Source organism: Indicator indicator, chromosome 3 (assembly GCF_027791375.1).
Source record: "Indicator indicator isolate 239-I01 chromosome 3, UM_Iind_1.1, whole genome shotgun sequence".
NCBI lineage: Eukaryota > Metazoa > Chordata > Aves > Piciformes > Indicatoridae > Indicator > Indicator indicator.
In genome coordinates this window covers 7,729,484-7,752,258 of record NC_072012.1, presented here as the reverse complement: position 1 = coordinate 7,752,258, position 22,775 = coordinate 7,729,484, and the positions used below count along the sequence as shown (strand labels likewise).

Genomic DNA, 22,775 nt, shown 5'->3' with positions numbered 1-22,775 from the left:
GTGTACCCACCTGAATGATCCCATTTGCACATAGCATATTCTTATGTTGAATGAAAAGGACAGCCTGGAGTCTTGATCATATTATCTGATTTGTATAGGTGAGATTTTTGTTCTAGTGGGGAGTCCTGAAAAGTCCAGAAAATGTATGAGAGGTTTGCTGTTTGGCCGTGAGGGTTAATAGAGGGTCCTGCTGTGTGAGGACTCTGCTATACTTGATGCAGGAGTATCTATGAGTGTGTGTCATGCCCTTAGAAATACAGGTCTCAATCTTGCTTAGCTGATTTTGTTTGAACTTACTAAAATAATATGACCCCAAAGATGAGGCCAAGCATGAAGAATTTCAGTCATTGAAGAAGCTGTGAAAACGGGAAGTGGAAGGTGGTGTGAGAATGCTTTGAAAGGCATTTTATGTAAGTGACACAATTGGTAGCATACTTCTGCCTTGACCTGTCAGAAGTTGTCATGCGTTGAGCTGAATCTGCTGACATGTATTCAATACCATTCTGCTGTCATGCCAGCTTCAAAATGAAAATGATGGCTGGAGCAAAGTATCATGAGGTTTAAAGTTCGGATTGTGACAGGAGAGGCTTTCTCTTCCAGTTGGTGCTTTCTGTTTCTGATTTGGGGGTGTTGGTCCTTCCCACTGGGCGGGCTGTGGATTAATGGGTGGTCGATGGCTTCTGCTGCTGCTTCTGCTTTTGCTGTGTTTTTCTGTGATATAAGCTAAGGTGCATTGGATCGTTTGCAGTGAACTCCTTATCTCAACCCTAAGGGTTTTTTGTGGTATTTTTCTTCCTGTCTGTATGGGTGGAGGGAGACTTGTGAGAGTGGGCTGTGTGGACAGTCCATTTTTGGCATCCCAATGCGGGGCTTGAAAAGCAGGCTGTCTTAGCTAAGACAGTCGATTTTGGTAGGAGACAAAAGGGATAATGAGAAGCAAGATAACAAGAGGATTCAATTAAGGCTTGAGGCTTGTTAAAAGAGTTTTATATATGGTGTTTTTCTCCTGTGCTATGTTCGCTGTGTTGATGTATTTCCTTTATGGGGGTGCTGTGGCTGATGTGCTGGGGTCCTTTATGTTCTCTCTGTGGTGCTGAGTGTCACCTCAGGGGAATGGCTTAGAGCTGTGCTGTTACTGTGCTGGTTACTGGCATGCCAGGTTTTGTCCAGAATAATACATGCCTTTCTCAAAATTTTTCCCAATATCTCCCAAGATCACCTTGAGATCTGCTCCAGGGATGGATAATTATGAGTGGCAGGGTGTGTGGGAAAGTATGGACAAATGCCTAGGTCAGTAGTCACTTTCAGTGTTTTGGAATTTCACCCTGAGCAAGTACAAAATACTGACAAGCTGGTGAAATATTTGGAAAAACTGTTGTCTGCCCTGAAATTCCCAAGAGATAGAAATCACTGTGGTGTGTTGGGGCCTGGCCCCATGCCTATCAAGCTTTTTCCATCACTGTTCAGAGCACAGAGGGACAAGAGAAGGTCTCTGGACCTACAGGCAAACTGGCAGGCACTGTGACTATTTAGACCCCAAAAGGAGACATGGCAGCTGTGCCAGTCAAACAGCCTGTGCCAATAGCAGTCACCCTTGTACAGAAGAAGAAACATACAAGGAAAGCAGTTAGTCTGGCAAAGGATGAGGATGAATCAAGGTCATCACAGGAACAAGAGTAAGAGCCAGGAGTGGTCGCTCAGTCTTTTATGGCTGGCCTTGGAAGATGGACAAGGACAAACAGTAGCAGGCCATGGTAATGCGAGGGAAGTCTCTCTTCCTCTGTCCAGGCCTGCATTTCAGCTGCCTAGGAACTGTCCTGGAAGACCGAACAAATCCAAGAGAATTTGTTCTATTCCCCACGAGTATGGTCCCATGCTTCAGCCATGAGGAGCAGAATCTGGGAGGTACGCCCCGTGGTGTCCCCTATGGTTTTACGTACGGGACCATGGGAAGGACATGAGGAAGTGAAACAGAAAACCCACTTCAGTTGTAACTGTGCAAGTCTGTGAATTACAAGGAAATTCTCCCTGGCAGAACACTGCCCCAGTTTCCAGTGAGAAATCACCTGAAAAGAGTGGAAGAACTGATACTGCTTCTGATCATCCTGAAAGGACTCCCAAAGCATCTTCACAAGATGCAAGTGATTCCAGTCAGAATTAGAGGGACCCTGTCACCAACTAGATGGAGGAGAGAGACAACTGGTTTTATTGGACTCTGTGGATCTGATGGTTTGGCAAGGTGAACCCATGAGAGCATAAAGCTTTAGTAGATACAGGTGCACAGTGTACTCTGATGCCATCAAACTATGAGGGATGGAACTCATCTGTATTTCTGGTGTGACAAGGGGGATCCCAACAGCTGTTTTTGTTGGAAGCAGAGCATCAGAATGCAGGCCACAGTTTGCTTTCTCTTGGAGAGGTGGAAGGAGTCACTGGAATCAGCTGCCCCAGGGGTGCAAACACAGCACCCTCATTTGGATTAATCATGAACTGATCCAAACTTTACTAGAACATGGTAGTGCTCCAGAGGATCTGCAGTAAGAAGCCTGTATGTACCACAAGGCAATCTCATTTTGAGTGAGAATAGACAGTGACTGATACATGATGTGCAACCAGTGACAGAATGAGAGGACACAGTCTCAAGCTGTGCCAGGGGAGGTTTAGACTGGATGTTAGGAAGAAATGCTTCACAGAAAGAGTGATTGGCCATTGGAATGGGCTGCCAAGGGAGGTGGTGGAGTTACCATCCCTGGAAGTGTTTAAAATAAGACTGAACAAGGAACTTAGTGCCATGGTTTAGTTGATTAGATGGTGTTGGGTGATAGATTGGACTTGATGATCTCAAAGGTCTTCTCCAATCTGGTTAATTCTGTGATTCTATGTGTGTTGTTTGATGTTAATTGCTGCTGGGCATGATGTATGTGATAAGGGGTGGAAAATGTCATAGATTGAGATGAATCTGCTGATGATACTCAACTGCCATCACGCCAGATTTAAAAAGAAAGTGCTGGCTGGAGCAAAGTATCATGTGGCTTGAAGTTCAGATTGCAATAGGAGGGGCTTCCTCTTCCAGTTGCTGCTTCTGGTTTCTGGTTTTGGGGATGCTGGTCTTTCCACTGGGTGGGTCGGCAGTTGTGAGGGCCACTGGCTTCTGCTGCTGCTTCTGCATTTTGCTGTGCTTTTCTGCAAATAGGCTCAGGTAACCGTGCATTGGATCATTTCCAGTAAACTCCTTATCTCAACCCTCCCGTCTGTGTGGGGGGAGGGAGGATGTATTAACCCAGGACAGAAGTACACACTCAACAGATGCGTTTAAGACCCTTATGCCAAGTATGAGCACACCTGTCAAAAGGGAGAAATATGCTACTGGCAAGTTTACTGCATACTTTTATTACTGAACTATATAAAATTAATGGAGTCATTACAGGAGCAAACTTTATACTGTATTTATAAAATTACAGGATTTGTATTTTATATTTTGTTTTTTTAATTATGCAGGGTAAGCTGTACCTTAAAAATATATAACAGTGTTATGTTCCACTGAAAACCTAGTTTGCCGGTGGATCCTTCTTCAGTAAACTTTATGATCAACAAGGAAGTATAAAACGTAAGGGAAATACACATCTTCTGGTCTGAATTAGTCATTGACATGGTGTTTTCTATTACAGCATTTGAAGCAAGAGGGAGTGCTTTAAATGCTTCAACCCATTTAACCTTAATTGTTCAGTTTTAATAGACATTTGCTAACTAAAGGAACCAAATTGCAGCTTGAATTAGCCTTGCTCATCTTAATTAAAAACTTTATAATTGGAAACAGCCTATGACTAAAACAGTAAGCCTTTCTTAAATGGCTTATTTTAAAATGCTAAGACCCTTTTGGTAATAATGTTTAGAGTGAATATGGGTAACCATTATTTTCCTTATATTGCACTCAGTTAGAAATATCTCCTGTATGTGTTATGGTGCCTCCTGATGGCTGTAAAATGTTTGAGTGGGGGCGGGAGGGATTACTTTGCTTTTCCTGTGGTAATTTGTTGCTGCCCTTTGTTTTAAAATTTTTTCTGGGGTCACAAGTTGCAAAACTAACACGTGTATCAATATAGCTTCCTGCTTTTCTCTGTCCTCAAGTGAACACTTGTCAGTCACTCCATTTAACTGGTATAGTAGGCATATAATCACAACCATAATTAATATATCCTATAATTCATATAGCTTAACATGTAACTGTTGTGCTCAAGACAGTTGATTATGGGCTTTACATTGTGTTCCCTTCTGAGGCTTAAGTTCTGTAGTAATAGTCGCTTACACTGGGAAGGAGACCCTGGCTCTATCTAGTGAGCATTTGGTATACTGGTAGAGTTTATATTAATTTCAGGGGTATCTGAAGAAGACAAAGGGTGGATTTCATCTGTCCAAATATGGATCTCAGTAGGACAGATCAATACATTTAAGCTGTTCACCTTGCTTTCCCTTTATAGTTGATGGAGAGAAATAGGAAATTACTTAATGCAGTTCACTTTGTATTTCTGGAGACAAAAATAGGTCAGGTAAATCACGTTCTGAAAATAACAATTTCTAACACAGATGTGGACATCTACAATGTAGGTGTGGAAAGCTAGATGAGGTATATCTGGGCCAAATAGCCTCCAGCTGTGATATTCAAAGTCTACTGAAATGAATGGAAAATATTCTGTATTTAATTATGCTTTGAATTTAACCAGGACAGGAGATTGTTAGTCTGCTGTATAATTATTTAATCATTACGAGATTCATCCTCCTAGTCTGGGAGGTTTGTTTGTTTGTTTTTATTCTTTAATTTAAAATAGACCCTCACCTCTCCAGCACAAGCGTGTAGTTAAAAAAACAAACAAACAAAATCCCAAACCAAAACTCCCCACCCCAACTTTAATATATGAAAAAGACGATTTTTTAAAAATTGTGTTTTCCTAGAACTCAGCCCTAAGATTTTTCGTGGTGCATCTTACCCAGGAAGCAGTTCTAGACTGTAGGATCATCCTGTTGTTTACATTTCCTAGCTTTTAGTTACAGTATTTGAGATGCCTGTTTGCACAAACTAAATGCAAATTAAAAGTCCTTTACACTAAGCCTGCTAGACCTTTATGTGCACTTAAAAGTAACTTCTATACAAAGTTGCTTATGCTACTTAAGGAGATAGACATAACTTCCTGAGTGTCAATCACATTTGCTTAGTTATCAGAACTTTGAAATACCCCCAATGCATTTTTTTTGACATTTCTTCTTATTGTCCAGTTTGTTGTACGTTCTGTGCTGGGGGAGTATACAAAGACTGTTAAATTATGCCTATTACAGGAAAGTAAAATCAGGGCTTTTTACAGTGGTTTGAAGATCTCTGGTCCTTATCTATGCTACACACATATGTATATTTATTTTTTTAATGTCAAAAGTATGTAAACTGGCTAGTATGTGAAAGTTTGGTGAAAGATCTGTGGCTTCAGATGCACTCTCTGACTGAGGCTAACAGTGGATGCATAGGGGAGATTGTGAAAAAACCAGGATGGAAGAATGCAGCTAGAGATTCAGAGATTTTTTTGAACCACAAGTTTCATTCAAATTACTGTGTTTAATGGTGTCTTCAGAACAGAAGTAGAAAATTAGTATGTTTGCCTCTATAGATATTCTGCAAAACCCACAGCTGATCAATCTATGATTAGCTGTGCTCAATGTACTGCAAGAGAATTGTACAGGAACAGATAATCTTATATGCCCATGTCTTTTCTAAAAAGGAGATTTGGTTAAGGAGAGTCTCAAGTCAGTTTTGAAAAATTAATAGATATTTTGAAAAGCTTGACCTGGCTGTGTAATCCAACTTGAGATGGTTACATTTTTAAACCAAGTGCCATGGATAAACACCCATAACTCTACAATTTAATTTTGAGCCTTTTACTGAAAGTGAAATGCTGTGTTTAATCATGGTTGAGTTAACTGGGCAGGCTTTGGAGCCCTGTTTTCTGTGGATAACCAAGAATGTTGCAATGTGTTCTGTCTTGTTCTTCTGTTTATATATATTAGAAATACTACAAGTATACAACAGATACAGTCTAAAAAAAATAAATTGTCTAGAAAGTTGGGAAGGAGTAAGGAGAAGCATGGGGAATTAACCAAGAGTATTTCAAAAAGGGAGTAATCTCCAATTTTATATTGGACGTAGTGTCCAATTAAAAAAAAAAACCCAACCAAACAAACACCAACAATAAAAACAAAACCAAACCAACCAAACAAAATGCCAACTCCCCCGAAAATAACCAAACAAACTCTTGGATTGTTAATCAAGTCTTTAGTCACAAGACTGCTGCATAATAAAACAGCATTGTTGTAAAAGACCTAAGAAATCATTGGAATGAGAGTATTTGGAATAGCTCTATAGGACTAAACAAGCACTTATCCACTTTTATCCTTCTACTACTGGGGAGTAAGGCAGTACAACTAGACTGCCTTTGACTACCTGTCAAATGCATATTATTGTTTGAATACTACATGGAAGTTGTAGGCATTCTTTGGTTCTTTCTACCCAACATTCTTCCCAATGTAACAAACAAATATAATTTCATAAAACTACCAAATGAAAATTTCCAGACTATGAATGCCCATGTAACTGTTTCCATATCTGCACTTTCATTCATTTTTCACTAAATAGCATTAACCCTGCTGGAAGCTGTGTGAGCTTTCTCGTAAAGGATATTTGAACACTGGAGCACAAATGTCTAATTTCTTGGCAAACCCAAGAATGCATCTGTTTACTCTACATTTCTTTCTTGTCCAAACATCAGATGCAAGCACAGCTTATAACTGAAAATATTTGATGATTCACAGGCCAGCAATTGTATTTTCCATGTTTGAATTTTAAATTTCATCTGTACCGTTTATTCTGGATTTTCCTCACTATGAAGTAGGGGTTTGTACAGACTGTCCTGGCCTCATCTACACCTCACTCTTGTGTGGCAGGCAAAGGGGAGTGTAGATCTTCATTAGCTCCTGTTCACAGAGCTCTTGCTCTTGCTTACTTCTCTATTGGCCAAACTGTGCAGTAAATGTTGTGAACAAGCTGTAAAAGGTAATGATGGAAAAGCTGATGGCTTCCGTGCTAGTGTTCACTATCTGTAGATCTGTGTCTGCTACACAATTGTTACACATACACAGGTCAAAAAGGCTGCTTACCATTGGTTTTCAGTTTTCCTCTGATATTGTCTATCTCTAGTGATAAATAGAGCTCTGACTCACAAGATCAATTTCTGCATGGGTTTTTAGAAGACTAAGGAGAGCCTCCATAATAACTGATCATCTCTATGTGAATAAAATTTTAGAATTGTCAGCATGTATCACTAGAGTAGGGTTCTTTGTTTCAGGAATAAAAAACTTGAATCCCAAACCCACATTCATGTAATATTTGTTTGAAAACAAAACCCTTTTGCACTGATCTACTAATGCAGCATCTAGAGCTTCTTGTTAATACTGGCCAGGGCCATGCTTTCAAAGAAATGAAAATACTTGGTATATATACCCAAACAAAACTACGTAGAAGGTATTTTACATATTGTGGAGATAGAATTGTTAAGAAGCTGAGAGTGTGCCAGAATTCTTAATTCTGTGAATCTCAGATTTTAAAAACATGTTTTAAATCTTTAATTTCTATTCAGCTAAGTCTTCTCAGATCTTTCTGAAGCAAATGCATCACGCTAATAAATTAGATATTTCTCATTTGTTTCCTAAACACCCACAGCCCTGCAAGAGACTCATAAGAAAAATGAATACTTACCAGTCTTCTCAAAACATAAATATAAACAGATAATGCATCTGTATCTGGGCTGGAGCACTGAAATTATTACTACTATCAGTGCACAACGCTATAGAAAAGAGGAGGAAAATAGGAACTCCTTAGTGCTATCTCCTATATAAGAAAAGTGGGATGTAAAATGACTGGAAGTCAGGCAACATGATGGTATTACTCTTGCCTAAGTTACTCTGCAGTCTTAATTACCATGAGGTATGAGGGACTTTTATTTCAATGGCTTTTAATGAATGATCCATATGTCTGCGTTTCAGTACATTCTATTTGTGTAATAGCAATTTTACCATCATGTGGACCTTCCTAGTCCAGATAAACACTTCAGCAGTTGGAAAAAAGTATTTATGCCGAAAAAATAAACATAATGATTCTGAAGCAAAGAAAGATCTGTGCTTTGGTGATCCAAGTTATACAGTCAACTGCTGTTTAATGCGTGATGAGTTACAGTCTTCATCCTTGTGAAGAACTTAGAGTGGCAGAACTTACAGGCTGTTCCTTGCTGTTCTCTGCAAACCAAAACATCGTGAGGTCTTCGCTTCATAAAGGATGCTGTTGGGATCTACATTTGGAAAACAAGTAGATTCAGCACTGCCAGGGACAGAAATCCATGGATCCCTTGTGAATCATGTTTACAAGTGACCACCTGACTTTAGTAAATGTTGAAAGGCAGCCCCGAGCAGGTCGTTTGAGTATGTGGAATGAATTTCCCACGACAATGCACAACAATGTACATACTGCAGAGCTGCTGTGCTCACATAGACTAGTTGTATGATATTCTCATGGGAGTTTTTTGTAGGCTGGTAAAATTAATGCCTGATATGTGTTTCATACAAAGTAGGGAGTTTGACCAAGTAATACAAGATGATAGGAAGTCAGGTAGGATTACAAATTCTACCTGATAAAAATTACATTGTATTTTCCAAGTGGTTAACTAATACATCAGAGCAGTTCTCAGCCAGAAGTCTGCAGTAGCATAAGGACTACTGCTAAAGTACATGTGGAAAAAAAAGTTTGATAAGTCTGCTATCATAAGATATTTGCACTTCTGCTGGAAAATGTAATAGTTCCTAATATCTGAGAAGCTTGACAACTGCTGCTTGACAGCCACAAGCCTCTGATACTACTTATCGCTTAGCTGTCTCAGCCTAAAACTCAAGTAGTGTTAATCTGCTAGGGACATGATTTGCCACTGACTTGTTCTGAAATGAGCATGAAACAACAGCCACCTTCTGTTCTTCCTTGTGAAGGGCCAAAGAAAATAAGTTAATATGCATGCACTGACAGGATATAAGGAAAATTTGAAGCTTGAGATTGTTTCCTTTTGTCAATGGACAGAAATTTAAAAGTTAAATGCAAAGATAGGTTGGAGATATACAATCTAGGAATGAGGGAGATGCCTGCAGGGGTTGGAAGAAAAGTGGATGAATTATGTTTGTATCAGTGAATTAGTTTCATGTTTTAAACCTCTCCCTCAAAGGTTTTAGGTGCATATTTCAGTTCAAAGACCTAGGAATAACCTCCTGCCATAGCTTACTAAGATTATAATCATTACGATGCATTCATACCAGTTGTGGAAGTAAGGTGTACAAAAATATTCTCCAAGAACTTGCAAGATTAGATGTGGAATCAAACATTTTCCATTTTATTAAATGAGTTAACTGTGGTGGAAATGGCTGTAATTTAGAAGTGTTGGGGGAAATGCTGTCAAATGTCATGTTTCACATTCATAGCAGCTTGTGAACAGGAAATTTCTCTGCTTGAGCTTGTCAGACGTGGTAGCTGCTAAATAAAGACACACTCTGAAACTGTTACATGCTCTGCAGGTATCCATCTTTATGTGGGTATCTCACTTGCAGTTCAAATAACTTGTAACCAATCTGTTTAAATATAAATTGGGAAAAAATGTCAAACCACAACAAACACTAATCAGGGGTTCAAGATGCATAATGCAGAAAAACAATACTTTTGATTTAATCTAGAAAAATTGTGTATTAACCATGAATGGAGCTGGAATGGCCCCAAAGAAGTTTCTTGGACAAGCTGAGATGGCAGATGTCATGTAGGGAGGATACTCAGGTATATGAATAGAAATACGTTGTACCCCCAGGGAAAGAGCTCTGCTTAATTATTTTTCTCCATAAATGACTGTAACTGTCCAGAGGTTTTAGACCCGTAAAACGTACTCTAGGTACTATATAAACCTGACATCAATACGGTAGAAAGACTTGTCAATTTAGCAGGTAAAAACTCTGCAAGGTTCTAAATGAAGAGTGTTACATAAAATTTTTATTTATCTTCCCTCAGTTCCTGCTTCTGGAGTGTAAAATATGCCTCCATAAAGTGTATTTAGATGTCTAGCAAACTGGACCAAATGCACACAGAATCTCAATTTCTGTGTTCTTTTTCTATATATTTATATAAGGATTTTTTATTCCCCTGTGCTCCTGTGATAACTTTGGCAAAGTACATTTACATTGAGGAAATAATAACTAATTCAAACTGCAAGCATCCTGAGAGTATGAATCAAAGGGGTAGTTCTTTTGTCTGTTGACAGTTTGACTGGCATATCAGTGTCCAGCCATTAAGAATGTTCTTCTACGTCTTTGAACTAGGAGTTTAAGCAAGAAGGAAATATAAGAAAAGAAAATAGAGACAGGTAACTGAGGAAGGGAAGGTGAATTTAAGAAAAATATGAGGAAGGGAGCCTTCAGTGACCCTATTTCTTGTCAATGAATGAAGAATGTGATGATCATTCACCAAAAATGTAAAATATTATTATTCAGCTACTACACAAATTTTGGATTTTCACAATCCCACAGAATCACCTTGAGTATCTCCAGGGCTGAGGCCCCAATTACCTCTCTGTGCAACTTGTTCTAGTGTTCCACTACCCTCATGGGGCAGAACTTGTTCCTAACATCCAATCTAAATCTGCAGTTCTCTTGTTTGAAGCCATTGCCCCTCATCCTATCACTGCATGCCTTTGCAAACAGTTTCTTTCCATCATTCTTGTAGGCCCCCTTAAGGTATTGGAAGGTTGTTATTAGGTCTCCCCGGAGCCTTCTTTTCTCCAGGCTGACCAACTCCAGCTCCCTCAGCCTGTTTTCGTAGCAAAGGTGCTCCAACCCTCTGATCATTTTTGTGGCTGACAGTGTGTGAGCTGGGTCAGCTGAATTCTGCCTAAAGCATTACACTGTCTAGCCACTAGAGTCTTTAAATGTGGTTCCTTAATTCTCCCTTTGTATGATAGATAATATTAGAAGATCATTAACCAAAACTTGCAAAATAACAAGTGTTTAAACACACCTGCAGCTGATAAACTCAAAAGTTCAGGCACTCCATTGCCTCCCTATAGAAGGACTCTTGTGGAAGCTTTTCTCCTGAGTGGTGAAGATAACTTTTACAAGGCCATCCTTGCTCTGTGCAACCTGACAGTTTGATTCCTGCTTGCTGTGATCAGTGTAATAATGGGAAAAAATTCAGATAAAGTCCAAAATAAGGTGTCTCATTGCTTTCTCTAAAACCAGGAGATAATTATAATGATCAAAGAAAAAAGATATTAAGCAAACAGAAAGTTAAAAAGTCCCATCTTATGCCAGTGGTAAACAGAATGATGTCTCATTTGCCATATGAAAGCATCCTAAATATTTTCAGATGATATAGTTGTAAATATGAAGCTATTCATACTCTAAAAATATATGTGCTTTAACCAGCTGGATATATCTGTATGTTGTTTGGTTTGTATTCCATTTCCACACACATCCCTCTCCCCCTTTTTCAGACAAGCATGATGAACTTTGTTCTTGGCCATCACAGAAGAAAAGGAAACAAACCTGCTGCAGAGTACTTGATGTTTTCTACAAACCGTGTGAAATGGCTTCCAGAAAAACACCCCAGCAATATCACAGATGCATCCAAATCATATCCCCTACGTTGGGATGAAATTTTCATTTTATTGCAGTTTCAATACTGGAAAATAGGAGTTTGTGACATTTTTTTGTCACATTCTGTGATATTTTGTCCTAGCCTAGTCAGCCTTGACATTGGCTCTCAGAGTAGTTCTAACAGCTATCAAATTCTACAGTTTTGTTTAGCACAAGCATCTTGAAAACATCGTGGCAACTTGAAAGCCATAAAAACTGCACTGTGTGTTCCTCTGATTCATAAGACCCTAACATTTCCAAGGTCAAAGCATCTAAAGAATAAAGAAAGATGTTAACATTTATGAGTCAAAAAATAAAATATCTCAGAAAGAACCAGATGTAAGAGATTATAGATTTGTTTGTTTGGGTGGTTGGGGTTTTTTGTTGTTACTGTTGTTTGGTTTGTTGTGTTTAGTTTTTTTTTGTTTGGTTTGGTTTTTTGGTATAGAAAAATTGCCTTACGAAGTTTTTCATGAAAAGGGATTTTCAGAAACAGTCTTCATCTGAGATGAAGGTCAAGGCTTCATGTGGAGTAGAAGAAAGTGGAATAAATCTTTATATACTAATATTTTCTTCATAAAATTTGGATTTGGAGTAGATGATGCTGAATTGTGCTATCACAAAACTCACAGAGGGAAGTGGTATTTCAGAGGTCAGGCTGAGTGGAATAGATAACATTTTCCCAGCTGATTCTTCATGTATCTAACTGGGTCAAGTTGTACACATTTTAGAGCATTTTAGTAGTCTTCTGGGGTTAAACACTATCCAGAGAGTTGAACTTCTGGCAAATTTGGTCCATACTTAGCGAAATTTAATCAATGTGTGAGCTTTTCTTCTGGCCTTTAGATTTGGAGCTGGTTCCCTTCTTAAGGAAAGTGCAATTTGATATGAGATACAAATGCCTTAGGTTCAGCTTATCCAATGTGTGTGTATAACTGCTTAAAGTATATTAAATGCAGAGTCTGCCAAAGAAACAGCATATATGTAAATATTCCCATGTTGATTTTATTTATTTTAATGGCTTTTACAGTCCCCAAATCCATTCTTTAAAAAGAATAAGATGCTGATCTGATTATGATCCAAGACTTGAACTTGTTTGCATCTCTGTCAGCCTGCATGTTACTTTATTTCTGCCTGTTTCCTTAAGAAGTAAATTAATGGTGTTGATTCTACACTGCTGCTTGTTCTGAATTGGAAACAGGAACAAAAATTTTAAGCACTGATATATCTCTTTACTGTGGGTCCCAGGAAGCCTATCTTCCTGCCTTCTTGAAACCAATGGCAAAAGTACCTTATGACATTAGAAGGTTTGGGATTTCATCTCAGGGCATTTCAGCTTTGGCTAGTACAAGGTGACTTCATTACCAAGTATCTGAGATCAAGGCTGCATAAAATTATGCAGTGATGAAATGACTCTGTTTGCACTGTAGCTCAATTCTTAATTATGTAGCCTTTGGAACCTAGAGTGGGGCTCTTCTCCTGTATTTTAATGTCAAAATGAGGATAGTGCTTTAGTCCTAGGAGGAACAGTGGCCAAAACTCTGTAAAGAATCAGTAAACATTTTTGAAAGCTTTTAAGAAAAATGTCATAAAAGTCCAAAATATTGCCACATGAAAATATCTCTTCCAGTGTTTTGCAATGTCCTTTGCTGCATACCACTCCTGGATGAGCAGGCTGCATGCTGCAATTTGCAGAACTGTAGTATGACTTTTTAATGCAGAAGATGATGACTGATAGTAGAGAATTCTGTGAGTGATATGCTATGTCCTCTGTAGGAGTCTAGCAGCAGCCTCTTATGGAGCAGGAAGGTAAACACACAACTTTTTTTTCTGTCAGGTTTGTAAGGACAACATTAGTTACTGTCTCTATGATGCCTCTTTGGCAGTATTTTGTTTAAAGGAGCTATATAAATAGATAAAGACGAATGCCAAAACATTTTTCTCTTCAGAGTCAATATGTGGATTTATTCATCATGATACTCTTACAAAGACTGCAATATTTATTTTTCTAGCTATTTTATAGATCCAGCTCCTTTAGGACATATTCCACATCTGTATAAGGTACCTGTGTGCTAAGCTTTGTTTGAAGTTCTCTAAGTTAGAATAAATCCATGTGGGCAGACAGCTTCCTTTGGCTATTTATTGTCAAGTATCCAAGCACATAAATTATTCCTTTCAAAGTCAAATGAAATCTGTGCTTACTGAATTAACTCTAGATAGTTCCCATATACTAGTAGTTAAGAAATACTTGAACATATCCTACTCTTATTTTGAACATCTTCTCATCTTGACAGATACCAAGATAAAGGTTGTGCCAATGCACACTTTCCCATTTTCTGTTTAAATCTGTGGAAGTCATCACTAAAAAGTGAACTTGGCTTATTGAGTATCATGATCCAGCCATTCTTCATTTGCACGTTATTATCCATAAGGCTTCTGTGACATTTTAGCTGTGACAGTGACCTAAAATTTGTCAGCTCCATACAGATATTTGCTTTGATTTCAGTAGCTTTGCCCATAATTATGTGTAGCTGTGCTAACAAACAAACTTTTTTTATATGTGTCTTAATGATTTTTGGACATTCATGATCTGAATGAGTGACAACTTATAATGAAGGGTGGGAATGGATTTTGCAGGAGGTAGATTTTGTACTTTCCTGGCATAAAGTCTATGCCAGCTTCTAGCAAAGATTGGTAGTGCTTGGACAAGTGTCTTCTATTCACTGCTGAAGCAGAAGGCTGAAATACTGTGAAACTCGAAGCAGAAGAGATCAACTCTTGTTTTATTTTGAACATATCTTACTTAAATTATATGTGAGCTGCTTCTCTTGCAGGGTGGTCTTATGACATTTCTGAGAGTGCCATCCTTCTGTTGCAAAATGCACAAATGAAACAAATTTCTGGGATAGTGTCAGTTTCACCTGTAATAATGAAAGAAGAATCAACCCCAGTATGGATATGGTAGACACAGGTCTTCTCAGACTAAAAAAAAAAAAAAAATAGTCACTTAAAAGAAGCCAACTTCAAATTATTTTCCTATACCTGCAATACAGTGATTGTAAATTACAGCACTTCCTCATGGTAACAAATGCTTGCATTTTCTCAGATACTTGTCTAGGTGTTTAAAAAAAAGTCTTTGGATCCTTATGTAATAATTGCAGTCCCATATAGTATGTACACTTTAAGTAACACTACTGCTCAGTGAGAGCAACAGCAGAGCATGGCAATGCTCTGTTCCCTAGGGATGCTGTAAGAGAGTTATTTCTGAGCTGTAACAAAAAACCCCACCTGTGCTTTCCATGAGGAATTATTAGGTGATTTCCAAGCTTCTTTCTCTTTGGCAAGTAGCTGAACCAGTATAGTTACTAGCACATCCATGTGAGCAAGCTTCTTTTTATCTCTTTTTTTTTTTTTCTTTTAAAACTTTTGAAATAAGTCATGCATTTTGGAGATCTTCCAAGCCAGTTACAGAAAGAGATGGTCCAAACTCAATCTTCAACAGCTGATTATGTGATTCCATACATTCAATTCTGACGCTGGGAGCTGCTGTCACAGTCAAACAGAGTAAGCCCAAATAGGTTCTTGGCAGCCTTTGTCATTATTATAAATGGCCTTACTCCTTTTTAGTTATTTATTATGTTGGTGGTGAGACACTGGAACAGGTTGTCCAGAGAAGTTGGGGATGCCTCTTCCCCGAAAGTGTTAAAGATCAGGCTCAGTAAGGCTTTGAGCAATCTGGGCTAGTGGGAGGTGTCCCTGCCCATGGCAGGAGGTTGGAACTAAGTGGTCTTTAAGTCGCCTTCCAACCGAAGCCATTCTATGATTCTGAATCATTTTGGTACATTTATTTTTTTTTCTATGGCTCCTATAATTGCTGCCATTGTAATACCATATGAAATGAATTCCTCTTGGAGAGGGAGGAAATCACAGTAATTTTTAGGGGACTTTATTTACTAAACACCGCAGGAGACACCTGTCTGCCCAGCCAGAATCACTGGAATGAAAGCTTTGTCAATATTTTGCCAATGTAGATAAAACTGTAGATTTCCCATTGAGAGCTAGTTGCAGTAAACCTTGCTAATTCAGCTATATATGCACAGGAATTTTGTGGTTGGATAGTAACATTTTGCTGTTTCTCTAGTTTCATTTTTGTGTTATGGTAATTCCTTCATGGCAAAAAACAATATTAAATGATCAAATACTAAAAATATTAAGAGTACTTGAAGGTGCAAAATTAGTGGAAGAGTTTACTTTCTCACTTAGCCCTATCTATTTGAAAAAAAGAGAATTAATTGATCAGCCCCTTGGCAGTCTGGTGCTGAGTAATGTAAGAGCTAGCAACACTTTCTTCTGAATTCTCCCTTCTGAAGAAGCTTGGTGATGGATTAATGTTAAAAACAAATATTAAACTGAACTTACCTTTTTATCTTGAGAGTCCTGAGGGAACATCCAATATGCCCAATATCAAAATCATGATACATGCTTTTTGATTATTCATTTGTCCTGTTAAAACATGGCATTGCTATAGAGCTTTGTCCTTGGTAGCCTGAGAATGATAGGAAGTTTCTTGAAAACATGAATGGTTATGGAAGCTGCAAATATCTGCAAAGTGGAAACCTCCCTGAAAGGCTTTGGCAATATGCACCCAGGCACACTGGGCTGTAAAGAACAAAGGGAGGCTTCTCAGGGACTTTCTACTGCCATGTTGCAGGTGTGTTTGGAACAAACTGTTGCTAAAGGGGGGTTTCTGGAACAGAGCAATGGCTGAAAGACTAGGAAGCTTTTGAGCAAGAGGTCCTGTTTTTCTTAGGAAGATCCTTTTCCCAGCATCTTATTTCCAGCATTTTTATGGTGCTGAATGCTATTATAAAAAAGCTAACCAGTTTTGCAGATAAAGCCAAATTTCTGACTCCCACTTCAAGCTATCATCATGGAGATTGAAGAAGGAGGGCTTCAGAGCTGTTGGAGGGAAGTGTATGAAGACCTGGGCTATTTTGAGTTTATGGTAGGTTTATGGGAAAGCCTAACCTGAGGGAGAAGGCTTGCAAAAAAAAAAAAAAAAAAAAGAGAGGAGAAGCCTATCCATACTCTGACAGATCAAACTTCTCAGAGCTTTGTGTAGGGAGGGACAAATTTAGCTAGGCTCAATCCAAGGACCAGAAATACTGAAAACATTGAGTGACTGCATTTGAGCTAGCTTTTCATCTCAGAAACTGCCAAAATACCTTGCTGTCTTAAGATTGCAGCTGTATCTGATATCAGATAGCAAGGCTTCTCCTGGAGTACTTGTAAAAGTGAAAAAGAAGGAAAGCAAAAGGCTGTGTGTATGTAATCCTAACTGAGAAATATTTCAACCACCTCTGCAGTGGAAAGCGTGTTTGAAATAAACAGCCAGGATATGTCTGATGTACTAACAGGTGGTTCTCTAAAAACGATTATGTTATCCATTTATCATGCACTAACTATGGCATCATGAGGTTAAATAAGGTGAAGTGCAAGGTCCTCCACCTGGGTCACGGCAATTAGCAGTACCAACACAGGCTGGGGCATGATGAGATTAAGAGCAGCCCTACAGTAAAGGACTTGGGAGTACGGGCGCATGAGAAACTGGACATGAACCAGCAATGTACATTTGCAGCCCAGAAGGCAAGCCATATCCTGGCCTTCATCAAAAGAAGAGTGGCCAGGAGGTCAAGAGAAGTGATTCTACCTCTCTGCTCTGCTCTGCTGAGACCTCACCTGGAGTACTGTGTCCATCTCTGGAGTCCTCAACACAGGAAGGACATGGACCTGCTGGAGCAGGTCCAGAAGAGGGACACAAGGATGTTCAGAGACTGGAGCATCTCTGCTATGAAGACAGGCTGAGAGAGTTGGGGTTGTTCAGCCTGGAGAAGAGAAGGCTGCAGGGAGACCTTATAGCAGTGTTTCAATATCTGAAGGAGACATAAGAAAGCTAGGGAGGGACTGTGTACATGGGCAGGTAGCAACAGAACAAGGGGCAATGAGTTTAAACTAGAGCAGGGTAGATTTAGTTTGGACATTAAGAGGAAGTTCTTTGCAATGAGAGTAGTGAATACTGGAAAAGGTTTCCCAGAGAGGTTGTAGAGGTCCCATCCGTCGAGACCTTCAATGTCAAGCTTACTGGGTTCCTGAGCAACCTGATCTAGCTAAAGTTGTCCCTGTTCACTGCAAGGGGGTTGGCAAAGATGATCTTTGAGGGTCCCTTCCAACTCGATGCAATCTGTGTTTCTATGATTCTATGTGCTATACATTGGCTTGCTGCTTTTCCATCATATATGACCCTGATAGATGGCTCAGGGAATTACTGGCTGAATATGTTGGATGAAAGATGCAATATGAGTATAGAGAAAGATGAGGAGCATGCATATCTTCAAAGACTAGGCTCAGTTGGAGAAATTTTTCTGTGTTCTTGGTAATCTTTATTTACAGAAGTTTCGTTTTCCTCCTTTTGTGTTTTAGATATCGATGAATGTGAAAATGACTTCTATAATGGAGGCTGTGTCCATGAATGTATCAACATTCCAGGCAACTACAGGTGTACATGCTACGATGGGTTCATGTTAGCCCATGATGGCCATAACTGTCTTGGTAAGTAAAGAATGCTAGCAAGTAAGTTTCCTTTTATAGCTGTGGTAAGAGGGCATGATCTTCTTGCTGAATTTTGTTAATCTGGTATATTTTCAGTATGGTATGAATAACAGCAGCAGATTCAACTCAATCTGTGATACTTGGTTAATTTATTCCAAAGATACATATTTTTTTTCTCATGAGGAAATAAGGCATTGGAAAGAACTAAAGTTTTGGTCTCTACCTGTTCTTGCTTTTTGAATAACCACCATTTTTCATGTATTATAAGGAGAGAAAAAAAACACTTCATAAGATGAATGACAATTTTTTTTCACCTTTCATTGCATTCTTCTAGTACTTTTTTCCCTCCTCATCTTCCCCCCACACACCCACCTCTAAAGGACTTTACAGAACTCTCAAAATGAAGATTGCAAGTTAGTTACCATATCATACATTTCATGTATCAAGTTTATGTTTCTCCTGGAAAGGGCAGTTAATGTTGGATTAGCATGATGTAGTTAAATCTGTATTCACATTAATCAGGGCTGTAGGGAGTTTTGTATAGAATTATGTAATTTCCATGGAATTTGTAGGCGGCCCTATAAAAGTTTTGCCAGGTTGAATTTGAAAACCCTGCCTAAGCTCTCTTCTCATACAGCACCATGAAGGTGTATGTGCTTAGACAAAAGATTTGCTAGGAATGACCTGACATCAGACTACACTATTCCTACTTATCCTCTGGCCTTCCAGACATTACTGTTGGAGTCCATTATGTTAGCACATAGTGAGCCAGGCAGAAAGAACTTTTAGGGGGCAATTTGTCTGCCTAAACATAGGAGTATCATGACAATGAGAACATTCTGGAGCTGATAGATGTAATGTTAGATCATAGAATCATGGAATACCTCAACTTGGAAGGGAACCATGATGCTCATTGAATCCAGAGATCTAAATGAGTCTATTTGGAGTGTGAGATGAAGGCTAAACGGAATAATATTAGGAATGTAAAATCGCATCTGACTCCGATGTTTAGACAGCTGAGTTGCTCTCTTAGCGACTCCAGCTGCATTTAATCATTGTAGAAATCTTTGTCTGGTGGTTTTAGATAGAAGACCTAGAAATGAGACCCCATGATAGTTCACTGTAGGCCATCCAGGTTCTAGTAAACATGACCATTATGTCAGGTCTTCCATATCTTTTGCCTGAATAAGTCTGAGCAAAATCTTAAGCCATCTCTTCTTGTGTGGATTTACATTCCTTTTCAAACCTTCACTGGATGTCTGTCTTGTAATCTTAGTATAGCAAGATGTTTAAAATCAACAAACAACAAACTTTCAATATTCACAATTAGTTAGATCAGATGCAGTTAATAGGTTCAGATTTTTTTTCCTGAGTTCTTGTTTCAACATTTCTTTCTTTCTAATCAAATTAAATTTCTTCTTTATTTATTTGTTGTGAGGTGGTGTTTGGTTAAGAATTTATGGTTAAAATTTATACTGGAAAATGTTCAAAACTATCCTCAGGGGAACTCAACTCAATCCTTGTTCAACACCTTGACTGAGGAATTTCTCAAATATAACATGAAATGACAACACGGGGAATTGAAACTGTGATGAGGTTCTTGTCTGGCTAAAAATTATTTATTTTAGCACAGCGATCACTTGAAACAGCAGTAGTTCTTTCTCAAAATTGCTCTAAATTCTGCTCAGTGGATACAAGACAATTTGGTCTCATGCAATACATTGGGGTTTTTTATCTTTCATTTCAAACCAGGCGTGAAATGTTTTCTCCTCTCATATATGAAATACCAGTCTATTCTGGTTTTAATAAGAAGCCAGCTCACTGGTCCAGATGTTCTTTCCTGTCTGATCATTTTTTTCTTCACGACCTTACTGATAATTTGTTTTTTCCTTCTTTCTGTCTTTTACATATTGGTAAATGCTATCAATTTTCATTGCCTCTCTCTTGCCTTTAGGAGAGATTATGACATAACTGATCAACCTTCCTGTTAGTGCCAAACACGTTATCTATCTCATTTGTAGTACATCAGTCTGTTCTCAGATATCTGGTAAAGCCTAAGTCTATGCTACAGAGTATCAAGGAATATTACTTACCCCTTTAAAACTAGTTATTCAGAATATACTGCCTACTTTTATTCAGCATGACATTTAAAGGGGTCCCTGATTTGCCTAGGGTGTTTTTTTTTTACTTTCTTGGTTTCGTATTAAGTGAGAAGACCGGACTTTTGTATGTGTAAGTGCATTGTTGATTTGAGGCCTCTTTGACAGTAGAGTATACTTGTACTCTGTCTTTGTGTCCTGTTTGAGGCTTTTGGTAAGACACATAGCAGACAGCAGAGGAAGTAGATTGAACCTGGTGTTGTAAGCCTGATATTTCTACAAAGTATGATACACAATAGATGGGAATGCTATAGGAAAGACTTGAGAATATGTCTTCCTTTTCAGTGAGAATTTCAGGGGAGCTTGGCACCACTGCCACTATGGTGATTCCAGAGTGTACCCAGGAGGGTGAAAGAGAATTTCCTCGGGTTTTTAGTTTGCTTCCAAACTGCTGGGATTGGAATTGTTGTATGGAAAGAAACTTTCTGCTCCTTTAGTATCAGTAGGGCTTCAGCTGATGGACGACTGGTCAGTTTAGTGCATTGAACTTGGATGAAGCCAAAAATTAGCAGTGATAATGAGTGATGTAGAAAATGTAGAATGTTAGAATCATACAGTATCTTGAGTTGAAAGGGACCTGTAAGAGTCATGAAGCATGAATGAAAGAAAAGGTATGTTTTTCTTCTAGACAAGAGAAGACTAAAAAGAAGACAAAAGTCATTAAATCCAAAAAAGACTGTCATTGGTTTTTACTTGAGAAAACTATATAATATCTCTTCCTCATTCTACTCTTGTATTTTTCTTGGTGATAGACTTTTATGTGCATATAGTTAGGGAATTCTTCCTAAAAATTGGCACAACTCACTATTTTCTGCTTGTCAAACCAAATCTGAGTGTGAAAAATATTTCATATTTTTTTTCCATTAAAGAATGGATTTGCGTGGAATGATGATCTTTTTTTGCGTATCCATTTACATATAAACATGAATAGTAATGAAGTGTTACACATCTCATTATTTTGTGTGGGTTTGCTTTTCTCATTATCTCTGATTTAAGATAATCCCTTTTTAAAAGGAAGTAAACATTGGGTTTTTTGAAGAAACACTTAATGCTTCCAGTTTCACTCATCTTAATTCTTCTGAAAATTATCATAGGTTTCATTAAGTCCTCTGCTCTTTATAATTTCAATAATTAGTAAGCGTGCTCAGGAAGATTGTAAACTCTTCTTAGAAACCATCAGAAAAGATGCAAAGGAGCATGAACAAAAAAGTAATAATGACATATTAAAAAACACATTTATTTTATTTATAGGTGTTTCTGTGGTATTAATTGTTGTGATATAGGAATATACATGAATGCCTTGTAAATACTAATAGGTTTGTCCTCAGAAAAGAAGTGTAGTTTTTGTCAATTTATAGATGAGGAACTTGAGCAAACACTTCAACTTGCTTCTCAGTCTTCACATGCCATGACTGGAGCTTCACCAGAAATAGAATACTTACCCTTCTGAATTCCTCCTTACACACCCTTATTTCAAATATTCTGTGTAACTTTGATTTCTCTTCCTGAAAAAGAGCAGTTACTAAATTTCAACATCTATAATACAGTATTTCAGTTAATTCTCTTGTATGGCAGACCTCCTAAAAATGACTATAGAAGTAGGTTTTGATGATCCAGTATAGTTTATGGTTCTTTAGCAGTTAATCCTGTGTCTGATTGTGAAGAGTCCTGGGAAGCAGGGTGAACTTATCATTATAAATCAAGCTAGAAATACAATTACTGGTGTTCATTATAGATGGAGTTCTCTGCAACAATTGAATGTTCTACATGGTAGACAAAAACAGAAACCAAATGTCACCCGTGAATTCGGTAGCAGAGAACTGCATAGCAATGTCCTACTTATGTCCACTATCTTGAAGGTGTGCTTTGGGTAGAACACCTTTAGTGGTTTATTTGTCCGTTCTCCTATGCTATTTTGCATTTCTTAAAAAAGCAACTTAAGTCACATAGAAGCCCCTGTGTGAAAGAAGAGACAGCACTTTCCAACTGAACCTGCGCCAGGAGTGGTAGTAATCTGCCAGCTCTGGTAGATAGAGCAGAGCAACAGTCACAGAACCATAGAATGCTGGGAGTTGGAATGGACCTCCAGAGATCGAGTCCAACCCCCCTGCAAAGCAGGACCACTTAAGGCAGGTCACACAGGAATGCGTCCAGGTAGGTTTTGAAGATCTCTAGAGAAGGAGACTCCACAACCTCTCTCTGCAGCCTGTTCCAGTGCTCTGTTACCCTCACATTTAAAAAGTTTCTGAATTTCCTGTG

The 22,775-nt window shown here is 38.5% G+C and overlaps 1 protein-coding gene across 3 annotated transcripts in view; it reads left to right on the top strand.

Moving 5' to 3' along the window:
* SCUBE1 (signal peptide, CUB domain and EGF like domain containing 1) overlaps positions 1–22,775 on the top strand; it is a 214,215-nt gene that overhangs the window by 18,152 nt on the left and 173,288 nt on the right. For all 3 annotated transcript variants that reach the window (XM_054399407.1, XM_054399410.1, XM_054399409.1), the window contains one exon: positions 18,229–18,357. In XM_054399407.1, coding sequence (XP_054255382.1) covers positions 18,229–18,357 — 129 coding nt within the window. The remainder of the gene's footprint in view (positions 1–18,228; positions 18,358–22,775) is intronic.